General features: G+C 42.8%; 1 protein-coding gene across 1 annotated transcript in view; it reads left to right on the plus strand.

Moving 5' to 3' along the window:
• LOC109400894 (proteoglycan 4) overlaps positions 1-18388 on the plus strand; it is a gene marked incomplete at its 5' end in the record, with an annotated part of 28590 nt that extends 10202 nt beyond the window's left edge. The window contains 5 exons of the mRNA XM_062843456.1: positions 389-849; positions 1479-1686; positions 11000-12586; positions 12655-12797; positions 15318-18388. Of these exons, the coding sequence (XP_062699440.1) occupies positions 389-849; positions 1479-1686; positions 11000-12586; positions 12655-12797; positions 15318-15930 (3012 nt within the window). The remainder of the gene's footprint in view (positions 1-388; positions 850-1478; positions 1687-10999; positions 12587-12654; positions 12798-15317) is intronic.
• Between the last annotated feature and the right edge of the window lie 3369 nt (positions 18389-21757).

The following is a 21757-nucleotide window of genomic DNA, read 5'->3' on the forward strand; positions in this document are numbered from 1 at the left end:
CGTCACGGGCCTTTAATTAGTTTTTCGATTCAGGTAGCGCCTTTGTCTTATGATGCTTTTGCGATGGGCTTGTCAAACGTATATACTGCGGATCAATGTTTCTCAACCACTGAATCCACTTTTGATATTTGAGAAGAGACTTAATAAAATATGAGGCGTTTGTCCAAATTGTTTCGGATACAGGCCTTCCTCTGCAGTGACAAACCCTTACTGGCTGATTTCACTCTTAGTAAAGTTGAAAACCACTGGTACAGAGCGTATGTAAGGTCAACTTTGACATTATTTTAACCCCATGATTAGGGCTTCCGAACGATGTACTCGAAATTAGGGGGCTGCCACCCAGTAGATTGTAATTAAATTGGTTTCCATTCTGTGTTTTTGCTTTCAGCGCTCACAGCGACCTCAGGAGTCCCAACAGCAACACCATCATCAACACAGCCAACAGAGCAGCAAGCAGCAAATTTTGTCACTTCAACAATACCACCGTCAGCCGTCGCCGCAACAGAGTGGTTTGGGCGGTGACCCACCGCTGGTCTACCAGTCCTATCAACCGCAGATCCATCAATCGTCACGCTATCAGTCCTCCTCATCGGGGTCATCTTCCTCGGCAGGATCGTCCCAAGGAAACTCGTACAAGACCATCCTGATAAATAACTCTCCAATCAAGTACGAATACTCGCAGCGTCATCAATTAGCTCCATCGCCTTCCTCGTCCTCGTCGTCGTCGTCGTCTTTGTCCTCATCGTCTTCCTCTTCATCCGGAGCGCCCGGTAGCCGTGACCCAAATCTTGCGCTGCTGTACAATCCCCGACCCCAGTTACAGCAGTATCACCATCAGCAGCACCATCACCACCAACAGCACCCGGGTAGACGAGAATATCTAAATCATATCTCAAATCGAACACTTTTTGCTGTCATAGCTCGATGTGATTTTGATGAGTTATTCAAAATTCTAATGAATATCACACGAATAGCTCAAAGTGATATGATATTAGTTTTTATTCTTGTCGAAATAGCTGAAAATTTCTACATAAGAACAAGTTCAGCTCTGCTGCGCAAAATGGAACACATACACTCATAGAGATGGCTCAATGTTAGTGAAATGCCTTCCACAGCTCAGAAAAGGGCACATTTCGAAGAACCGCATGCTCTTATTCCCATGTTATTTACAACAGCGAGCCACAGTACAGTGGTAAACATCGCCGCCTGTGAATCCTAAGATCGTAGGTTCGATGCTGGATGCTGCCATTTTTTATTTTTTTTGTAGAAAAAAAAAAAGTGACAGATCTTGTCTGCTATTGTTTTGATCTTGTAATATCTTAACGAGCTATTATTGAGTAGTTCACCATATTAGATTTTGCTATTATTTCTGTTCTTTTACCTCTTATATCAATCAAACCAATGTCAGTTTTTGCTCTTCAGTAATTCAGTAAATCATAACTGAATATGCTATTCATCAGATTTTTCCACCTACTCGGGCAGCAACAATTACAAAGCCCGCCGTCCAAGTTGTATGCGATTGAAATCCAGCCACAGGCAACCATACCGAAACCACAGCCGTCGATCCAACCGAATGGGTATAGTGGCAGCAGCGGGGCAAGTGGCGGAAACGACGGGTCCGATCACATTCACCTTCTGGCGGCCACACCGGCTCCGCCAGTTGTATCCACCCGGAGTCCCATTAAGGTAATTGTAAATTAGGTATTTTAAACCGATTTTTATCTGTTCTAATGCAAAACAACGTGGATCAGTAAGAACAATCATTTATGTTGATTATTCGTGCCTTTAGGAAGACATAAATTATAATCAATATGATTTTTGCCGTAACATGTTCAGATACTACTTTTGTGGTCAATCAACTAACGTATCCAGTCTCTCGAAAGCGTTGCTAGTTCTATATTTTAACCTACAATTGTATATGAGTTTTGCCTGAGATAAGGAAGGAATATAAACAACATACTGGTTTTGCTACAATGCAACAGATGTTTGAGCATATGGTCACATGCATAAAAAGTAGTAAACTTAAGTTTACAGCATTTTTGGTAGTGTAGTGAATACTACACCACAACCTATGCACACTCAACAAACAACGTGCTAGGGATGAATCAAAATAGTATCTACCACAATTTTCAAGTAGTTAGCATCAGGCTAAAGTTAAGATTCCGTTGCAAATCTTGGAGCCGAATAAAACTCCGGGAGTGATGACAGAAATTTGGCAACTATGTTTGAAAACTGGCGATACCAGATGGTTCAGGGATGGGATCATTCATTTGCAGAGTTAGATTCACTTGCTCAGTTTGCTTCTCAGTTCAGAAGCATGCTATCAAGAAACAATGTAAGGATGAGTTTATACTTGTAGTTTTACAAATGTAATGTTCAGTTATACATATGTAATGTTCAGTAAAGTTCGAAAGGACTTCAAAGACCAACCAGTGATAGCTTTTGATCAGAGTAAAAAATTCGAAGATTGAAAGTGAAGATTGACATTCTCATTTTTTCATTCGTGTTTGGCCACATTCATTGTCAGCTGAATGCCTCTCTTTTTTCATTCAATTCTCTGTCACGAATATTTTTTCGCACGTCGTAAAATGTCCGATTTTTATTAACAGACGCACAATCCGACTTGATGGACAAATGGAGAAGATAATTAATATTCTAATTAACTACTATACGCAAGTTTTGAGGTGATTGGAAGTATTATCGGGAGTTACGGTCCAGTTATATTTCTCAGTGAAAATTGTCAGTGACAGAAAAATGAATGAATAGGTGAAAAAATAAATTCACCAAAATGAATTTTATTTTGATGCCTCAGTTGAGAATTTTAAAAATTCACGTTGAATTTCACTCATTGAAAATGAAAATTTTAAACTCTGCTTCTGATGCCACTATTTCTTATGTTAGATGGCAACACTGTTCAAATAGAATCACATATTGCTGAATATATACACTCTGGTGCATAATTGATCGGACAAACGCCGATTTTCATACAAAATGGCCAAGTTTGGGATGCTGTAACTTTGGTTTGCGTTGATGGATTCCCGAGCAGAGTCTAACAACAAAATGATAGCAAATCGAAAACTCGATTTGTATTCAGCAGCAAATTGATATCACATTTCGCTATCAGATTGTCTTGACTAAATTTGATTACAAATTTGGATTTCGTTTTGCTGTCACTTCAAACTATTATAAAAAATAAGTTGTTAAGATATTTCAAAACTTCTTAGCCAGCCTTGTATAATAACTCTAAGAATATACTATTAGTGTAATTATCTTATGGCATTTAGAATTCCATATCAATCGAAAAAATGAGTTTTCCATTTTTTCTTACTGATAGCAAAAACAGTTATCAATTTGCTATCACTGATAGCAGGATTTGTTTTTTGATGTTTTAACCGTTAAAACGACCAAAACGACAACAACCTGAGTTATCATAATTTGCAATATCACAACATCAAAATTTGTTTTCAGTTTGCTGTCAGACTTTGCTCGGGAATTGAGTTCAATTTTTGACACGGAACTACCCATATGCTGAATTTTACGTATACGAGGTACAAAATGTTTTCGTTCACAGGTTTTCGCGTGGCAAGGCGTTCAAAATGTGCAAAAGTGATCGGACAGCGGTACGCGTGAAAATCAAAGGGGTACCGCTGTCCGATCACTTCTGCACATTTTGAACGCCTTGCCACGCCCAAACCTGTGAACGAAAACGTTTTGTACCTTGTATACGTAAAATTCAGCATATAAGTAGTATCGTGTCAAAAATTGAGCTCAATTCATCTACGCAAACCATAGTTAGTTACAGCATCTCAAACTTGGCCATTTAGTCTAGTCTAGTCTAGTCTAGTCTACACATACACAGCCATTCATTGAAAGAATCCTGAAAAATGATGGGATCGACTAATTCCATCATTTTTCTTGTCATTATTAATCCTTGCAGCTGAGATGTATTACAAACATTAAAGCGGCCAGGCCTACTGTGCAGCGTTGTTATTGTTATTGAAATCAAAGAACGGGGACATCTCGTACTAACCGTTCCGTATACGAAGCAGGAATATGAAATATTAACGGTGCGAAGGACGTTGCTAAGAAGGTTAATGTCATTCCTTGGTCCTTGGAATCCTGGGATGGGACACAGGTATTTACCCCTTATGCCCTGGCCTTTATGCCTAGGCTTAAGCGCCTTTACTCGCTCTCTGAAACGAAAAGAAAATACTAATCCCTCCCACTATTACAGAAATACATGTTTCAAAATTATCAAAAATTATAACAATATAATTATAACAATTACAAATCGAGTTACCCAAATATTACCATAATGCAGTTCCCTTCCGTATGTATTCGTTACCATTACGAATGTATTCGCAGGAAATGTCATTTCGTGACAAAACTTCATAGAAAAAAAAAGAACAGCAAGTTCGCCCATTCTGGTTAGCGAAATGTCGATTCTCCTTGTGAGTGAACTGAAAGATCTGAAATTTAGTCCAAATTTGCTTCCGGAATTGACAGCATTCAATGGGTTTTAAAACAGATTCAAGAATGCACAGAAACTTCACTTCACTTTTTTCTTTCCCCTTTTGGTCTTACCGGTCTTACTGACTTCACTGCTTGACCACACACAGAAGGCATTAGGGCTCCAAGAAACAAAACACCGCATCTCAAACTTGGCCATTTTGTATGAAAATCGGCGTTTGTCCGATCAATTATGCACCATCAGGGTACGAAAAAAACAAACGCTTTGTCCTAAGCGGTGCATGTCGGTAACAAAGGCGCTCCGCAACAAACGCATGTCAAGCGATGAGAGCAATAAAACAAATATCGCTTGCCGTGCGTGTGCCGATATTACGGCTTTTCTGCTGAAATTTTCGACCCACATCATCGAATTCATGAGCATTTGGACGAATTGAGATTCTTGCCATCCTCAGAGTCGAGTTTCAGTTGTAAAACAATGCGAAAATCACGATGTGAATAGAACGAGACAAATATTCCTACCGTTTTTGTTGTGAACAAACTCGGGAGCGATTTTGTCATTATCTGCTAACGAAAAAACAAAGCGTTGTTGCCGTGCCTTCTTTGTTGCCTATTTTTCGCTTGCGGTGCCATATTCTGCGTACACTGTGCACCACAGTGTACATACTTCTAGAAAAGTTCCAGAAAGAAGCCTTGACGGAGTTTTGAGAAAAATCCTTGCAGCGGAGTTTCCGCTTCCACACGGAATTTGCAGCATGTTATCCGAATTTTCGTTGAAAAGCAAGCTTTGTCCCAGCTGGGACAAAGAAGAAGACCCAAGAAGAAGAAGACCACAGAAACTCCCTTGAAAATCCCCAGTAACATCCGAGACCCCTTGAAACACATTCGAAAACCCGAGATATTTGACAACTCCAGAGGCAACTTGAAACCCCTGAAATCTTTGAAATCACTCCTGTGCATAAAAGTTTATTGTTCCATTTTCACGCTCTTAATTAATAGCTTGTAGGATTGAGGAAATTGAGCAATGATGTCTTCGGCAATGTTGATGAGAAAGTCCAGCGCTATCTTTTGACAGTTAGAGTTTTCGAATCAATCCCCCTAAAAGTGAGATGAAAAATTTAATTTTCCAAATTATTGAAATAGAGGGTTGACGTCTTCAGCAAAGTTGTAGCATTTTCGGTTCCAAACAAATTTCCTGAAGACGTCATTGTTGTACTTTTGACACCAATGCAGATAGAGGCCTGTGTTTGAAATTTAACCCCAAAAACACGTTTTTTAAGCAAAACATACATTTGTTGAATTTTTAGATTCATACAATGTTCTGCAAAGTTGTATGTATCAATAAAATACGCAACTTTGCTGAAAATATCTAAGCTGTAAGAATAAAATGAGACGAGTTATCGGAAAATTTATGATATTTTTCATAGATTTTAGAAAGATATTTATTTCTTAGGGGCAAAAAGGTGCAGAAGAGGTTATCCTTATCAGAAAGTATAATTAAAGAGCTTTCAAATAAGGGTTAGTTTGTCCGTCCACGATCGTCTACTGAGGAGATATGACCAGAATAAAAATTGTCCTCACTACGATTCAACCGCACTCAAATCTACTTTGACAGAAAAAATCATGGCTATAGCGCTGGTCATTCCCATCAACTTTGCCGAAGACACCATTGCTCTATTTCCTCAATCCTACGAGCTATTAATTAAGAGCGTGAAAATGGGAAAATAAACCATTGTGGTGTTTACTTTGTAGAGGTCAATTTAACACTGCCTCTAGGTTTCAAGTTCTTTTATAGTGGTACATAGGTGTACATACAATCTTGTAACTTAGTATATGGCACGGTAACAGAAGTTACACATTTTTGTCTATGACTGGATCAGCCTCACAGCTGTGTCAAATGTACACAGTTACTTTTCTTGCGCTGGCATGCGAACAAAATTAACATTTTTTGGCCTGATCGATTCCTGACAATGCATATCATGTTTCAGAGAAAAATAAATGTAAACTTGCTCCTATGCCAGAGCCAGAGTCAAGAAAAGTAAATGTGTACATTTGACACAGAGGTGGAGGCAGATCCAGTCGTACACAAGCCTGTGTTGTTTCGTTTAAGGGCGTAAAGAGCAAACAGAGAAAATGGCGGACCGACCAACAGCAAGTTGAGTTGGCACCCCTTCCCATCCGGGAGCTTGAGTCTATCAATTAGTCTACAGTACTAGCCAGGATCCAAGCTTTCAAGTGAGAGAGTACTTAAGACGGTCCATAAAAAACGTAGACTCATTTGGACTACTCAGACCCCCTCCCCCCTCGTAGACTTTTGTCCATACAAAATTTTAGAAATTTGTATGAGGCGTAGAGTTTGGCCTGAACCCTTGTAACATCCTCAAACCACTTTTAAACCCCCTACAATGACCCTCAAACTTTTTGAAACGCCAATACAGTTCGTCCATTCGCTCCGCCCTACCTTAGTTCTTCCTGAGACCTCTCTATGCTTTCCCTTTAAATGACTCCGGACGGTGTTTGTTCGAGCGTGGAGCTCTATTGCCGGCCACCGGAGGTTTTTCTTGGCCGCTGTAGCAACAGCGGTGTACCAAATCACGGGAACGTTGGTATTCCCAACTAGGATCGCTTATCCGATTCTTATCGCACACACTGTAGGCACTATTCACACATTCGATACGTTTCACTGTACCAGTTCCCTCCTTGTCACAGTGCTTTCACGCACGCACGCACGCACGTGTGACGATCGACCGACGGGTTGATTATTACCACCTTTGGCCACTACCGCAGATACAAGAACATTTGGGAGAAATCTGAGGAGGAACCACTTAAAAAAATAGGTAGAACTTCTGGATAAATGAAGTAAGGGCTGTCAATCAGGGAGGAATCCCGGAAGAATTTCAAATATGAACCTCTCTTGGCGGATCGACTGAGACGTTTACTGCAGGAAACGAGGTTCATTGTTTGCCCGACATTTCGACACTGGGGTTTTGTGTCATCTTCAGGGGTAACTAATTGTTCCAAACTTCGGATAGAGTCCCTTTAAGGAAAAATCTTGAAAAGAATCCTGGAAAGAACTCGGAAGAAATTCCGATGAAAAAATTGAAGAAGACTATCAACGAAACTTTCGGAAGGAATCTTGCGAGGAGCTCTAGAGGAATACCAAAAACAATTTCTCGGTATTTTTGTAAAAAAAGAAGTATGTGCTGTCACACTTGCTGTATCTGTTGGAAACCACAATAGAAAGTACCTCAATTGTTCGACTAATTCACTGCTACGAACCATCGTCTACGCATGGTTTCAAACAAGTCATTACATGCGGCACTTCCGAAGGCCAAATGGCAATTTCACTGCCTCTGATGAGGAAGTTCCAGAATGCTTATTGAATTCACACTTTTCCGGATGTGTGGAAATTATATCTCCGGATGATCATGAAATCTTTTCTGGTAGATATGATTCCCTTGCTTCGGCTCGGAGTGCACGGTTGCAGAAGTTATACAGATTTGGTTTTCGCTATAACTCAGTCGTTTTTTAACCGAATCTCATTAAATTTTGCACACTGATAGTACTAATCAAGGATGGAAATCTAGTGATCATGATCAGATTTCGAATGTGTCGCGGTTGAACGGCATCGCGCGATCATAGCAACAACGATAACATTTTGTCGTCAAGCGTCATAACAAACTACGGTCGGAGAAGAATGATTCGCTCGGCATGTGCGGGCGCGATGTTATCATGAAGTCGAAATGATAAATTTGAGATTTCATTAACTTTTTGAGCATTCTTGCTGCTCTAACTTCCAGATATGTTTATGAATATATTATTTCGTATCATGAATGTAGTTTACGGGTGCATAAGTGGCATACATTGTGATGAATAAAATTCATCACGACTTGTAACATGATCCGATAACGGGACATCACGCGATAAAGCGTGCATCAGATGCTTTGATTGCTCTGTGATACGAGCACGGTGTGAGGCGTCGGCATCATGCTACTGCTAGAACAAGGCTATCTTGGATTATTCTTATCCTGTATCATTTATCGGTTGAAGTCATTTTCTTCCATCCTTGGTACTAATCGTGCCTACATGTGTACAAAATTTCATGAAAATCGGTTAAAAATTGACGGAGTTATAGCGAAAACCACACCCGTGCAAAAAAAAAAGAATCGGGTGTACTAGATCAGCCTCACCGCTGTGTCAGATGTACAGGGGATACTCAAAATAACTGGGACAAGTAAATTTTTCACTTTTCAAAAAATGTTCAACTAGCAGTAATTTTTCGAAAAGGGCATCACATTTTCTCAAATTTTTACTGTAAGTTCCTAATTGATGAACTGATGATGTGTATCAGTGGTCCAATTTTGGAAAAGATCGGGCTATACTTCACAAAGTTAGGAAGATTCTAGAAAAGGGTATAATTATCCGATAGCCAACTTTGAGCTGTTATATCTCCGGATTCAACGAACCGAATGCAATGAAATTTTGATCATTTGTGACTCACATAATGAACTTTGAAAAACATTCGACTTAATTTGAAAGAAGAATGGCCCGATGTTTCCCAAAACCGGACCACTGATGCACACCTAATTGATAACTTACAGTAAAAATTTGAGAAAATTTGATGCCCTTTTCGAAAAGTTACAGCTAGTTGAATATTTTTTGAAAAGTGAAAATTTTACCTGTCCCAGTTATTTTGAGTATCCCCTGTACAGTGTACACAGTTACTTTTCCGGCTCTAGTGCTGGCATGAGAACAAAATTAACAATTATTTTTGCACTGATCGATTCCTGATGCATGTCATCGTTCAGAGAAAAATAATTATGAACTTTGTTCCCATACCAGAGCTAGAGCCAGAAAAGTAACTGTGTACATTTAACACAGGGGTGGAGGCTGATCTAATAGTACACAAATCTGTGTGAATTGTACACAAGCCTGTGTTGTTTCGTTTTAAAATGTATAATATTTACTAGATAGAGCGATTCAATGGGCGCTTAACCTTCACGTACCCGATCTCCAACAATTTATTGGCATTTCTGGATTGCAACCAAAATATGCCGTGAAACGTATCGATCTTTATGATTTCGACAAAATGGGTCAGAAAAAAATGACTCAAGTGTGTATCAACTGATATGGCCGCCCCGAAACACCTGAAACAGGTTCCGCTGGGTTATAACATAACCACTTGAGTATAATAAACTTGCACCAATTTATGATCGATTAAGGGCGACTTAAAAAAAAACGGATAAAAATTGACGAAATGCCAGCATTTTGAAAATTAGTTGTCGGGGATCGGATACGTGAAGATTAAGTTTTGAGCATTTCATATTTGTTTTGAAAAAAAAAACTACTTTTTTACATCCACATTCTCAGATTCATGATGTAACAGTAAATGTTATTCCGAAAGTGGGACGTGCGTCGTATGGCGAAACAAAGATTTGAAGAACTATCAGTCTGACCATTCTTTTGAAATGGATTGTTGATCATCACATCCGTGATGTTCATCTGGCTAACATGCCACTTCATGTGAACCAACATGTATACCAATCTGGAAAGTTCACTGAGACTCTTTTTTACGATATCGGAAAAAGAATTCGCTCAAAAGTAATCCTGCTTAAGTGCTCGTTGAAAACGTACCTTTCAATGCCACTTTGTAAATCTCCAATGATTACCAATTGGATTAACAAAATGCTCACAAACCGACATCCATTTTCGGCATTACGTCAAGCAGTGCAATGATTAGAAAAATGAGTGTTTGTAGATGTCCATGCCTTATCATCGCTTTTGCGGAATCATTGTTGAGAATACTTAATAATAATGCATTGAAAATACGATCGTTTGATTCAGCCTGAAACTGCTGATTTTACTTTACTATTTCCATCAGTAACTCAAGTAAAGTTCGTGTAATACAACGTGTACGAACACGCAATGTCATTAAATACAGAAGCCCATATATGACTGACAGGTTAAGTACGTTGGCTTTCAAGCTTTTCTGGCCACCTCACATTAAGTTCAGAATCAAGAAAGAAAGCTTTCATGGTTTTTTTTTTCAAGGGCTGAAAGTCTCTTTAATAAAGACAAATCAATCAATTTCATGGTTTTCGGGATATTACACGGATATTTGGTATAACTTGGGGTCTAATGGCCAAGTATATGTAATGAATTTACTAAACTATTGTTCGATGCTCAACAATATGTATCACCATAACTATTACCGCCATCAAGGCTGCCAAAATCCACAAATTGATTATTTCTAACACTCGATATGTAGCACTTGAAGTTCATCTGGATACCTATATTTCATAAGCCGTAGGGTAACTTCCGTTGTCTAATGTCATGCTCCTTTCAAAGAGCGAAAATGCTCACTACTGGAAGCATTGAACGTGTCCGTGCCTTAAAAAAACTTTACGTCAGTACAACTGCTTTAACCGGAACAAAATTTGAGGTCTAATTCCACTATGACCTGCACTTACAGGGAGTCTTGAGACTCAGCCTAATACCGTTTTCCCTTTTTATCCATCTTTATCGTTTTCAGTATCAGCCAGCTGCGGTTTACAAGAAGTACCAGATCAATCCCTTCCTACAGTCAAACAAGTTGCCAGGCAGTTTTACCCCGCTAGCGTACAGCAATGGCGCGCCGTCTGTTCAGCAGCACATTGTTCAAGAAGAAATCCCAGAAGAGTATGAGGAAAAACCCCTGCCACGACCTACCCCATCGCCAACTTATACCGGACCGAAACTCCAAACCACGTACGTTTATGTCAAACCATCGCCTGAACCAAATCAACTGTATTACCACGAGAAACCGGCTAAGCCATCTAGTTCGTCTGGTTCTTATGTGACCTACAAGGAAAAACCGACTTATTTGGAAGATGAAGAACAGATCTACAAACCGAAACCGATAGCTAAGCCAAGTTACGAACACGAGCTTGAAGTCTACAAGACTCTTCCGAAACCGATTACCCAACCGAAACCAGCATACGTAGATGATGAAATCGTATACAAGTCGCCTCCAAAACTGATATCAATCCATAAGCCAAGCTATCTCGAAGACCCAGAACTCTACCGACCTGGTGCCAAACCAATCCCAGTCCCCATTCCAGTAGCCGTCGATTACTCCACACCTCGAACAGTCCCTCAACGGGTAGAATACACCACATCCCGTCCGCATCCGCATTCAATCCCGATTGAGACCTTCACTGCTTACAACCCAACCGGAAGTACTTCAGCCCCACCCGCGGTCTCAACAACCGCCCATCCAAAGTACTCTGTCCGCCACAAGTCTCCTCATCACAAACAAAGCCGCGGATCTACAAAGGCACCTCCCATCCGACAGCACCTAACCGAAAACCTTAACCCGTCGGACATCCGATCTCCTAACCCAAACTACTTCGATCAATACGCCGACTACAAAGCCCAGGTCAAGCAAAACTACTACTCTCAAGCCAACTACATCCCGATCTCGAAACCACCGAAAGTCACCAAACTGATACCGGCTCATCCCGTCGAAGATAAGCCCCGCCCCGTCTATCAACACAACAAACCTCGCCCCGCAACTCCAACTCAGATCATCGACACGGCCTCCGCATCCGGATCAACGTCCCTGGCCGACCTGCTCAAGAAACTCCAGGACAGCAACCACCTGCCCAAAACTCTAACCCCCGACAACATCGACAACTCCATCCGAACGCTCGTGAAAATCCTGAACAACCTCAAGGCCTCCCAACAGGTGCACCAACAACCCGAACAAGACTTCACCACCCCGGAAGAGTACGACCACCACCAACCCCCCACCAACGTGAAAGCCCACCCGAAACCACCCAAGAAGCCTTCGTCGCACCACAGCAGCAGCAGCAGTAGCAGCGATGATGACGATTCCTCCAGCTCGTACATGCCGCACCACCCGGAACTGGGCCCGACACCGCCGGGACCGAACTCGGGCCGTCCGGGCATAGACTATCCGAACCTGTCGGAAATCCCGGAAACCAGTTTTAGCTGCAAGGAGCAACGCTACAAAGGCTTCTTCGGCGATCCGGAAACGAACTGCCAAGTGTGGCACTACTGCGACCTGAACGGCGGCAAGGCGTCCTTCCTCTGCCCGAACGGAACCATCTTCAGTCAGGTGGGTGTGGCTTGGGATTGTTCTTCTGAAGCACAGTAGTACTGACCGGAGACATTTCTTTGTTTCAGGTTGCCCTGACTTGCGATTGGTGGTTCAACGTCAAGTGTTCGACCACGGCGCAGCTTTACGTCCTGAACGAACGACTGTACAAATACATCCTGCCTTTTACGCCAAAGTTCCCCGAAGACTACAGCGGACCGCTGGTTGACAAGTAAGTTAGAAGTCAAAATTCCCCAGATCTGTACAAGATTCTGTCAGATATGTAGAGCTGATTTCATCCGAATTGTAGATTTGGATGTTTTAGATCAAGTTGCTCAAGAATACTAGAACTTTTAGACGAGTTACATTCAGTTTCAGAGGATTGTATCCGAATCCCACACGGGATTCTATCTGAATCCCGGAGGAATTTCTGGCCGAATCTCAGATGGGATTCCGTCAGAACCCTAGTCGAGATTCCAGACCGAATTACGTCCGAATTCCTGACGGGATTCTGTCCGAATCCCGGAGGGAATTCTGTCCGAATCCCGGAGGGGATTCTGTCCGAATCCCGGAGGGGATTCTGTCCGAATCCCGGAGGGGATTCTGTCCGAATCCCGGAGGGGATTCTGTCCGAATCCCGGAGGGGATTCTGTCCGAATCCCGGAGGGGATTCTGTCCGAATCCCGGAGGGGATTCTGTCCGAATCCCGGAGGGGATTCTGTCCGAATCCCGGAGGGGATTCTGTCCGAATCCCGGAGGGGATTCTGTCCGAATCCCGGAGGGGATTCTGTCCGAATCCCGGAGGGGATTCTGTCCGAATCCCGGAGGGGATTCTGTCCGAATCCCGGAGGGGATTCTGTCCGAATCCCGGAGGGGATTCTGTCCGAATCCCGGAGGGGATTCTGTCCGAATCCCGGAGGGGATTCTGTCCGAATCCCGGAGGGGATTCTGTCCGAATCCCGGAGGGGATTCTGTCCGAATCCCGGAGGGGATTCTGTCCGAATCCCGGAGGGGATTCTGTCCGAATCCCGGAGGGGATTCTGTCCGAATCCCGGAGGGGATTCTGTCCGAATCCCGGAGGGGATTCTGTCCGAATCCCGGAGGGGATTCTGTCCGAATCCCGGAGGGGATTCTGTCCGAATCCCGGAGGGGATTCTGTCCGAATCCCGGAGGGGATTCTGTCCGAATCCCGGAGGGGATTCTGTCCGAATCCCGGAGGGGATTCTGTCCGAATCCCGGAGGGGATTCTGTCCGAATCCCGGAGGGGATTCTGTCCGAATCCCGGAGGGGATTCTGTCCGAATCCCGGAGGGGATTCTGTCCGAATCCCGGAGGGGATTCTGTCCGAATCCCGGAGGGGATTCTGTCCGAATCCCGGAGGGGATTCTGTCCGAATCCCGGAGGGGATTCTGTCCGAATCCCGGAGGGGATTCTGTCCGAATCCCGGAGGGGATTCTGTCCGAATCCCGGAGGGGATTCTGTCCGAATCCCGGAGGGGATTCTGTCCGAATCCCGGAGGGGATTCTGTCCGAATCCCGGAGGGGATTCTGTCCGAATCCCGGAGGGGATTCTGTCCGAATCCCGGAGGGGATTCTGTCCGAATCCCGGAGGGGATTCTGTCCGAATCCCGGAGGGGATTTTGTCCGAATCCCGGAGGGGATTCTGTCCGAATCCCGGAGGGGATTCTGTCCGAATCCCGGAGGGGATTCTGTCCGAATCCCGGAGGGGATTCTGTCCGAATCCCGGAGGGGATTCTGTCCGAATCCCGGAGGGGATTCTGTCCGAATCCCGGAGGGGATTCTGTCCGAATCCCGGAGGGGATTCTGTCCGAATCCCGGAGGGGATTCTGTCCGAATCCCGGAGGGGATTCTGTCCGAATCCCGGAAGGGATTCTGTCCGAATCCCGGAGGGGATTCTGTCCGAATCCCGGAGGGGATTCTGTCCGAATCCCGGAGGGGATTCTGTCCGAATCCCGGAGGGGATTCTGTCCGAATCCCGGAGGGGATTCTGTCCGAATCCCGGAGGGGATTCTGTCCGAATCCCGGAGGGGATTCTGTCCGAATCCCGGAGGGGATTCTTTCCGAATCCCGGAGGGGATTCTGTCCGAATCCCGGAGGGGATTCTGTCCGAATCCCGGAGGGGATTCTGTCCGAATCCCGGAGGGGATTCTGTCCGAATCCCGGAGGGGATTCTGTCCGAATCCCGGAGGGGATTCTGTCCGAATCCCGGAGGGGATTCTGTCCGAATCCCGGAGGGGATTCTGTCCGAATCCCGGAGGGGATTCTGTCCGAATCCCGGAGGGGATTCTGTCCGAATCCCGGAGGGGATTCTGTCCGAATCCCGGAGGGGATTCTGTCCGAATCCCGGAGGGGATTCTGTCCGAATCCCGGAGGGGATTCTGTCCGAATCCCGGAGGGGATTCTGTCCGAATCCCGGAGGGGATTCTGTCCGAATCCCGGAGGGGATTCTGTCCGAATCCCGGAGGGGATTCTGTCCGAATCCCGGAGGGGATTCTGTCCGAATCCCGGAGGGGATTCTGTCCGAATCCCGGAGGGGATTCTGTCCGAATCCCGGAGGGGATTCTGTCCGAATCCCGGAGGGGATTCTGTCCGAATCCCGGAGGGGATTCTGTCCGAATCCCGAAGGGGATTCTGTCCGAAAACGAAAATGGGATTGAACGGCAGTAGAACACTGCACGTAGAATCTGACGTTCTTTGTCTAAGTATTCGATTCGCCTTTCTCTTCCAAATCAGATACCTCGCCATCAAATTCCAGGAGATGGAAGAAAAGATGCAGAAGCAGCGCGCCAAGGGTAAACCGGTGGTCAAGCCCCGTCCGGAGATCGAAAACGACGACCTGAACGGCAACAAGCTGGAGGATAACGACGACCGGTACAACCAGAACCAGCCTCATCCCGTCCAGTACGTGACGGAGAATTCCATCGATGCAACAGCACCCAGCGCCGCCAGCATAGTATCCGCAACGACTCCGATCACCCTGGAGGACATCAACGCCGAGTACGACCGGGCGAGCGGTGCGAGTATCGCTCCGGAAACGGAACCTTCCGCCTCGGGAGGTACCGGACCGGAAGCGGCAGCACGCATAGCTCCGATCGTGGTAACGGCTCCCAGTGCTCCGGCCAGCTCGACGGGTGCGGAAGATGATGGGTCGGAAAGCGGCGGGGTCACAGCCCTAGCGGAACCGATGGCACCTCCACAGGCACGGTACGAATCGCGGGAGACGCCCAGTGCGATACGATCGCCGCCGCGGCCAAACACGATGCAAGCCCTGAGGGCGATGGGCATCGAGGTGAAAAACGACGGCACCAGTGGGCACCTGACGCCGACGCATGGGTACGGGGAATAGGGGATGGGTAGAGTGGGGCGGGTTTGTTCCCGACAACGATTGCAATTTCTGTGAATAGTAGTTATATGCTTAAGTTTCCTTAGTTCTGTAGCTGAACGTTATACCTGCACACCGTCAGTTATTGTGAATGCCAACAATTTCTGGAAGATTCTCCGCGCTTGAGAATTTTCGCTTGTAGTCCAGAGATTGTAAAATGTTACTGGTTAGTTTATAAAATATGTAGTAGGTATTGGATTTGTGCGCGAGCGATCAGAGCTAATTTATTTGCTAAGGATGCGACTTGTTTTTCAAATATTCGAGATATTCATTATACTTAGGGCAATTCGATTAAAAATTTCGTCAGGATTCACAGGGGTTCGTCTATGAACATTTACGAGGATTATTTCAAGAGTTTCCCCAGGATTTTATCTAGGACTTTGTGTAAGAAATCGTCGCTATGTTTTTTGACGGATTTCTGAAGAAACCCACTGTTGGACTTCGATCCAACCGATGTTCCGAAATTATTATTCTCCGCTCAGGAAATGAATGAACACGTAATCCGAGTTGAAGGGAGAATATAATTTTCCTACCGGAGGCAATTAAAATACATTTCAAGTTACATGGAATTCATAATTTGCTAGTACAAGTGCAACGAAGCAACTACTTAAACTAAACTATTCTATTTCAAATCAATTAACTTGCTACGTATGCCCGGTTCATGAGAACCCCTGGCATACTGTAGCGGTTTCTGAGAATTGGATGTGGATGTACATGTACATAACATTTTTAATTCACACTTACGTTTTGTGTTTTCGTTCCCAGCATAAGATTACGGGTAGGACCTAATAGCCTTGGTATGATCTATTTGATGGATTCGCATATTAATTCAAAGGATGTTTGCAGATGTATATGAATCCTTACCGTTTCTGGTCTAGGAGTCAGTGATGACGATCGAATGAAGTTTTTCTGCTTTGGCTGGCGGCAACCTAATTTGTATGGGAACGTTCTACAATTGCAATCCCTATCAATTCTAATGAATTATTGGCTTACCGGTTATAGGAATTTCACAAGGAGTATAATAACTTCACCTACTACCCTTATAATGTCACTTAGTTTACCGTAATTATCTAAATTTTGATAAGATACACAATCGTGAAACATGCACTATCTTCAGTTACGTTTATGATCTTGTTTACCTTCTTATCATAGATATCAGTACTCACTCGATCGCTGTACTCACTGCACTCACCGTTGTCATATGATGGTCGATTATAGCAATATCGTAGGGTGCGCTAGCCTCGCATTGGCTAACACCCACCAAAAAAATTCCAAGAATTGCTTCAAATTTTATGTTTTTAGGATTTCTTCCAAAATTTTTTTTCTGGGATTTTTTTCAAGAATTCCTTCAATATTTTTCTACGGACTTTTTCGGGAATTCCTACAAGCATTGATACCATTAATTCGTCCAAGATTTCATCCATTAACAAATTCTTGCCGCCTTTTAATTCTGGATTTCTTACAGGAATTCCCACAATATTTACAATTATTTTCAAAGAAATTCTTCAGAAAATGCCCTTAAAGCAGTTAGAATCCCCTCGAATTACGGTAAACAACTACTTATCAGTGAAGTCGTAGCATCAAACAGAATATCTCGCTTTGCAAACAGTATGAACCTTCGCATAAAACACACGCGACTGCTTTTCCCCCGACATTATACGCAGCACATTACATATTTAAGCAAAGAGAAAATCATCATCGTTCATGAATAGTAACTGTTATCATCTCTCGCGGTAATATTTATTGTCGTCGTATAGACAGATTGAAATGATTGATTGAGTCGTTTTAGTGCGGTGTGTAGCGCCAGCGCTCTCTCCGCCAAGCGGTGTATGATGTCAAAAATAAACCACCTGTTGCTTCTACTTTACCGGCTCGATGAAAGCCACGGGGACTAGGTGTGGAATTGGTTGCGTTTTTTTTTGTTTTGCTTGAGAGAGTGAACGAGAGTGAGTGTGCGTGTGCACCTGATGCACTCGCAGATGCGGATGCATGCATGCATGCCGCCGTGGAACGGATAGGCATCGAATTAGTTACCCCTATTTGTAAAACAGTCACGATAAATAAACTATATAAATTAAGATTAGAAGTTAAAAATGTAAGGTTACAGAAATGCGTATGAATGTCAACAAGAAATAGAACAACAGATTTCATATGTTTGTGCGAAGCATTTGAAGTGAGAAAAGGGAAAAGTGATTGGTATGTTCGTAGATTAATAAGTGTGGAAACGAAAATGGCTTCTGTGCATCATGAAAAATATACAAATAAAATCAACTATGGGTCTAGGAACGAATGACGAACGGTAGAGTGAAAGCCATACATAATAATATCGAATATAGATAGGTTAAACAACGACAGAAAACAAAAAAAATATACCGTTTGAGACAAACAATAATCGAAATTAAATAAACATATTATAAATTAATACACATACTTGTCTTTTTCTGTCCGAAATTATGCCATTCAAGCATAAACCAGAGAAAAATCAATTTGTTTTCATGAGTGCTTTCCGAGGTTCTTTCAATCATCTGAGGGGGCATCCATAAAGTACGTCACGCTTAGAGGGGGAGGGGGGGGGGGGGTTCAGAAAAGTGTGACAAGCAATGTGTTAAGTATAGGAAAAACCCGTACGAAGGGGGGAGGGGGGTTGAAAATTCCCATTTTTAGCGTGACGTACTAAATGGATACCCCCTGATGAGAATTTCACTGATTCGGCTCAAATGTCACAAATAACTAGTACCGTCTACCCCCGTTGGTTTGACCTCATCTAATCTGAACACTTTATAAATTGACCTACTCTAATCTGCAAATCGTTCAAACTGAAAATGGTTCAAACGTCATTCTGCTTATGGAACGGAGTGAAACAGAACGCAGAATCAAAACAAAACAGCAAAAAGGGTTACCAGCAGTGTGTTTTTCGATGCTGACAAGATTACTAGAAGTTCAAATTAGAAAATGAACCCCGTTGGTTTACATGAGGTGTCGTTCAAACCACGGGGGTAGACGGTAAGCACTTAAAATATTATTCTTTCAGTATTATAGTAGTCTTAATGACAAGGCGTTTAATGCAAATTGACCGTATATGGGCCTGCTTCTGCTACCTCACAGCAGGTTTTGGCAAAATAACGGGTCGTCTTAATGCAGTCAGGAACGTCGAATCAAAATGTCAAAGAAGCGTCGAGCAAAACAAAACCAAATCAGATTTATAATGCAACTAGCTGACCCCGGCAAACTTTGTCTTGTCTACTGTGTTTTTTGACGTTTCAAATCTCTAGCCAAGTCCAAGTCCCTGTTCAAAGTGCATGAAAGATCGATTTCCAAAAACTCTCAATTTGTCTATGTTTTTTGCCTCATAAACCTTCCTTGGGTGAAAACTGACAGAACAAAACTAAGTCGACCCAAATCGGACCCACCGTTTGCAAGTTATGCGCGGTCCCACGTATGCCACTGCATTTTTATATATATAGATTGAAAGGCTTGATACACAAACATAAAATCAAGTTCAACAAACATAGTTTACAACTACAGCTTCCGCTCGATAACTGGGCTTTGACAACGGTCCACTGCACGAATTTATGCTGGCCTGCTTACTCTCAAACGAAATTTGACGTTTGAGAGTAAGCAGGCCAGCATAAATTCGTGCAGTGGACCACAGTTCAATTAGCGAGTTCAGCAGGGTGGCCACTAAATATCAGTTTTGAAATTCCCGTCTTTTTTCCGGTTTTTCCGGCACGATTTCTGAAATTTTCCCGGTTTTTAAAATGCACATTTTTAGTAGGTAACGCCCAATTTTCGTATCATATGGATGATAAGTACCATGTAAAAATGCACTTGCAATCCTGTGAATACTTAGATATTTATAGTTTAATATTATTCTTGAAAAAAATGGAAGTAACTACCAATGATGACTTAAAAGGCGTATGCTACACAATTACTTACAACATATTTTCATTCAGCTCCAAATAGTGCATAATTCAAGCTTTCCCTCACTCATTGTTTTACTTATTTTCTTGTACTTAAAAAAAACACGTGTAGAAGTGGTAGCTTACTATGACAGATCTATAATAGGTAAGATTTGCATATAAAATCAGCAAAGATCGCACTCGATTATCCGGGACATGGAGGATAATCGAACTATTTTTTTTTAATTTTATTCATTAGCGTAGGTGCCCTAACGTAACTTCATTGTTGTTGTTTCCGGGGATTCCTCCAGGATGTCCAACTGAGTATTCCCCCAAAAACTTACATCTGGAGATTCTTACAAAGTTTTGTCCGAGATTTCATCTTTCGATTACTCCAAAAATACTATCTTAGATTTCTTCAGTAACTTCTGTTAGCGATTTCACCTTGTATATATCTTTTATGGATTCCTCTAGATTCCTTAACCGTCCCGAGGGGCAATCCACTATGCTGCATTACTGAATTGAAAATACACGATTGAAAAAAATACACAAAAATACTTCAAATAACAAAAAATGCAAAAATGCATCGAAAATGAGCAAAATTCGATAAAAATACCTTAATTCGAAATAAAAGTGCATAAATACGTCAATGCGTAGAAAATGCAAAAACAATGCAAATTCATTTGCAATGCATATATTTGATAAAATACACGGTAGAATGCAAAAATACATATAAAAATGCGTTTATGACGAGGTTTTTGATTAATTACACAAACATCGAAAATTCCATCCATAATATATTTTATTCTCGATTTTATTCACAAGGAGCTGAAGGTTCACAAATCCGGCATCAAATTACATTTCGGAACCAAACTCCACGGTTATCACTATTTTCGATCGATAAATTGTTGCAGAACAAAAATTTTGTGCAAAAGCTCATCCAATTTCGGAAGATGCAAACTGGGATGCAGATGCCAAAGATTATATACCGAAAGAAGTTATCTTCCTTATCCTGGTGACAACTCAAGTGAAAAATAAAACGTTCTCGATATCGAAAATCCTCCAGCAGATTGTCGGTCGTAGGTTGCGTTTAGTTTTCGAATAGACATAGCATGCCTCTCTATTTTTGTAAACTAGGATTTGTCTAGTTTTAGGGACCCTAGACAGAACAACCGCAAACAACCAGTCGATTAGTTTTCCCGTATCGGATACCATGAAGTAGAGTGTTTGAGATTAGTAGAAACATTTATTTATTGTAACCTATTGTAACTAAATGGCATGTCTTGCACTGTGCTAGTTTTCAAGAAGTAATTAATTTCTAACATAAAAGAGTCTCATTTAATAAGCAATGTAGGATATAATAAAAATATTGGAACAAGTTTTGGATACATAATAGCTTGCAGCGTTAAAGAATTGTATTTGGTTCGCAACCATGGCCATGGTAACGGGCGAGAATACCGGATTCTAGTTTGAGGAGGTGACCACGCCGTTTCGCCGGAAATTGGAATGCTTGCACTGGGGGATGGAGCTCGTCGACACAGCGTTCCACTAGAAAACCGTTGACGTTCAGCTGAGGTGAAGACTTGAGTGAATATACTGCTCTCTGTTGATAATGAATAGTCCACGAAATAAAACATCGTTCCCCTTCTGAAGCGCTCCGCAGTAACGGCAAGTCTTAATCGCCTTGGCCGCCAACAGCGTTGTTTCCAGCGACGTTTCCAGCTCATCAAGCCCTCCGTGCTTGCACTGTTTTGATCCATACGTGATCGAGATGGCTATCGGTCGGAACATCAAACACTTCGCAGCCGATCGTCCTAAACTCCTAAATGCAGTCCAAGATGGTAATGATTTTGGTTGGAGAGACGATGTCACGTAGCCCAGCGGGTCGAAGA

The sequence above is a fragment of the Aedes albopictus genome, unplaced genomic scaffold (genome assembly GCF_035046485.1).
Source record: "Aedes albopictus strain Foshan unplaced genomic scaffold, AalbF5 HiC_scaffold_230, whole genome shotgun sequence".
Taxonomy (NCBI): Eukaryota; Metazoa; Arthropoda; class Insecta; order Diptera; family Culicidae; genus Aedes; species Aedes albopictus.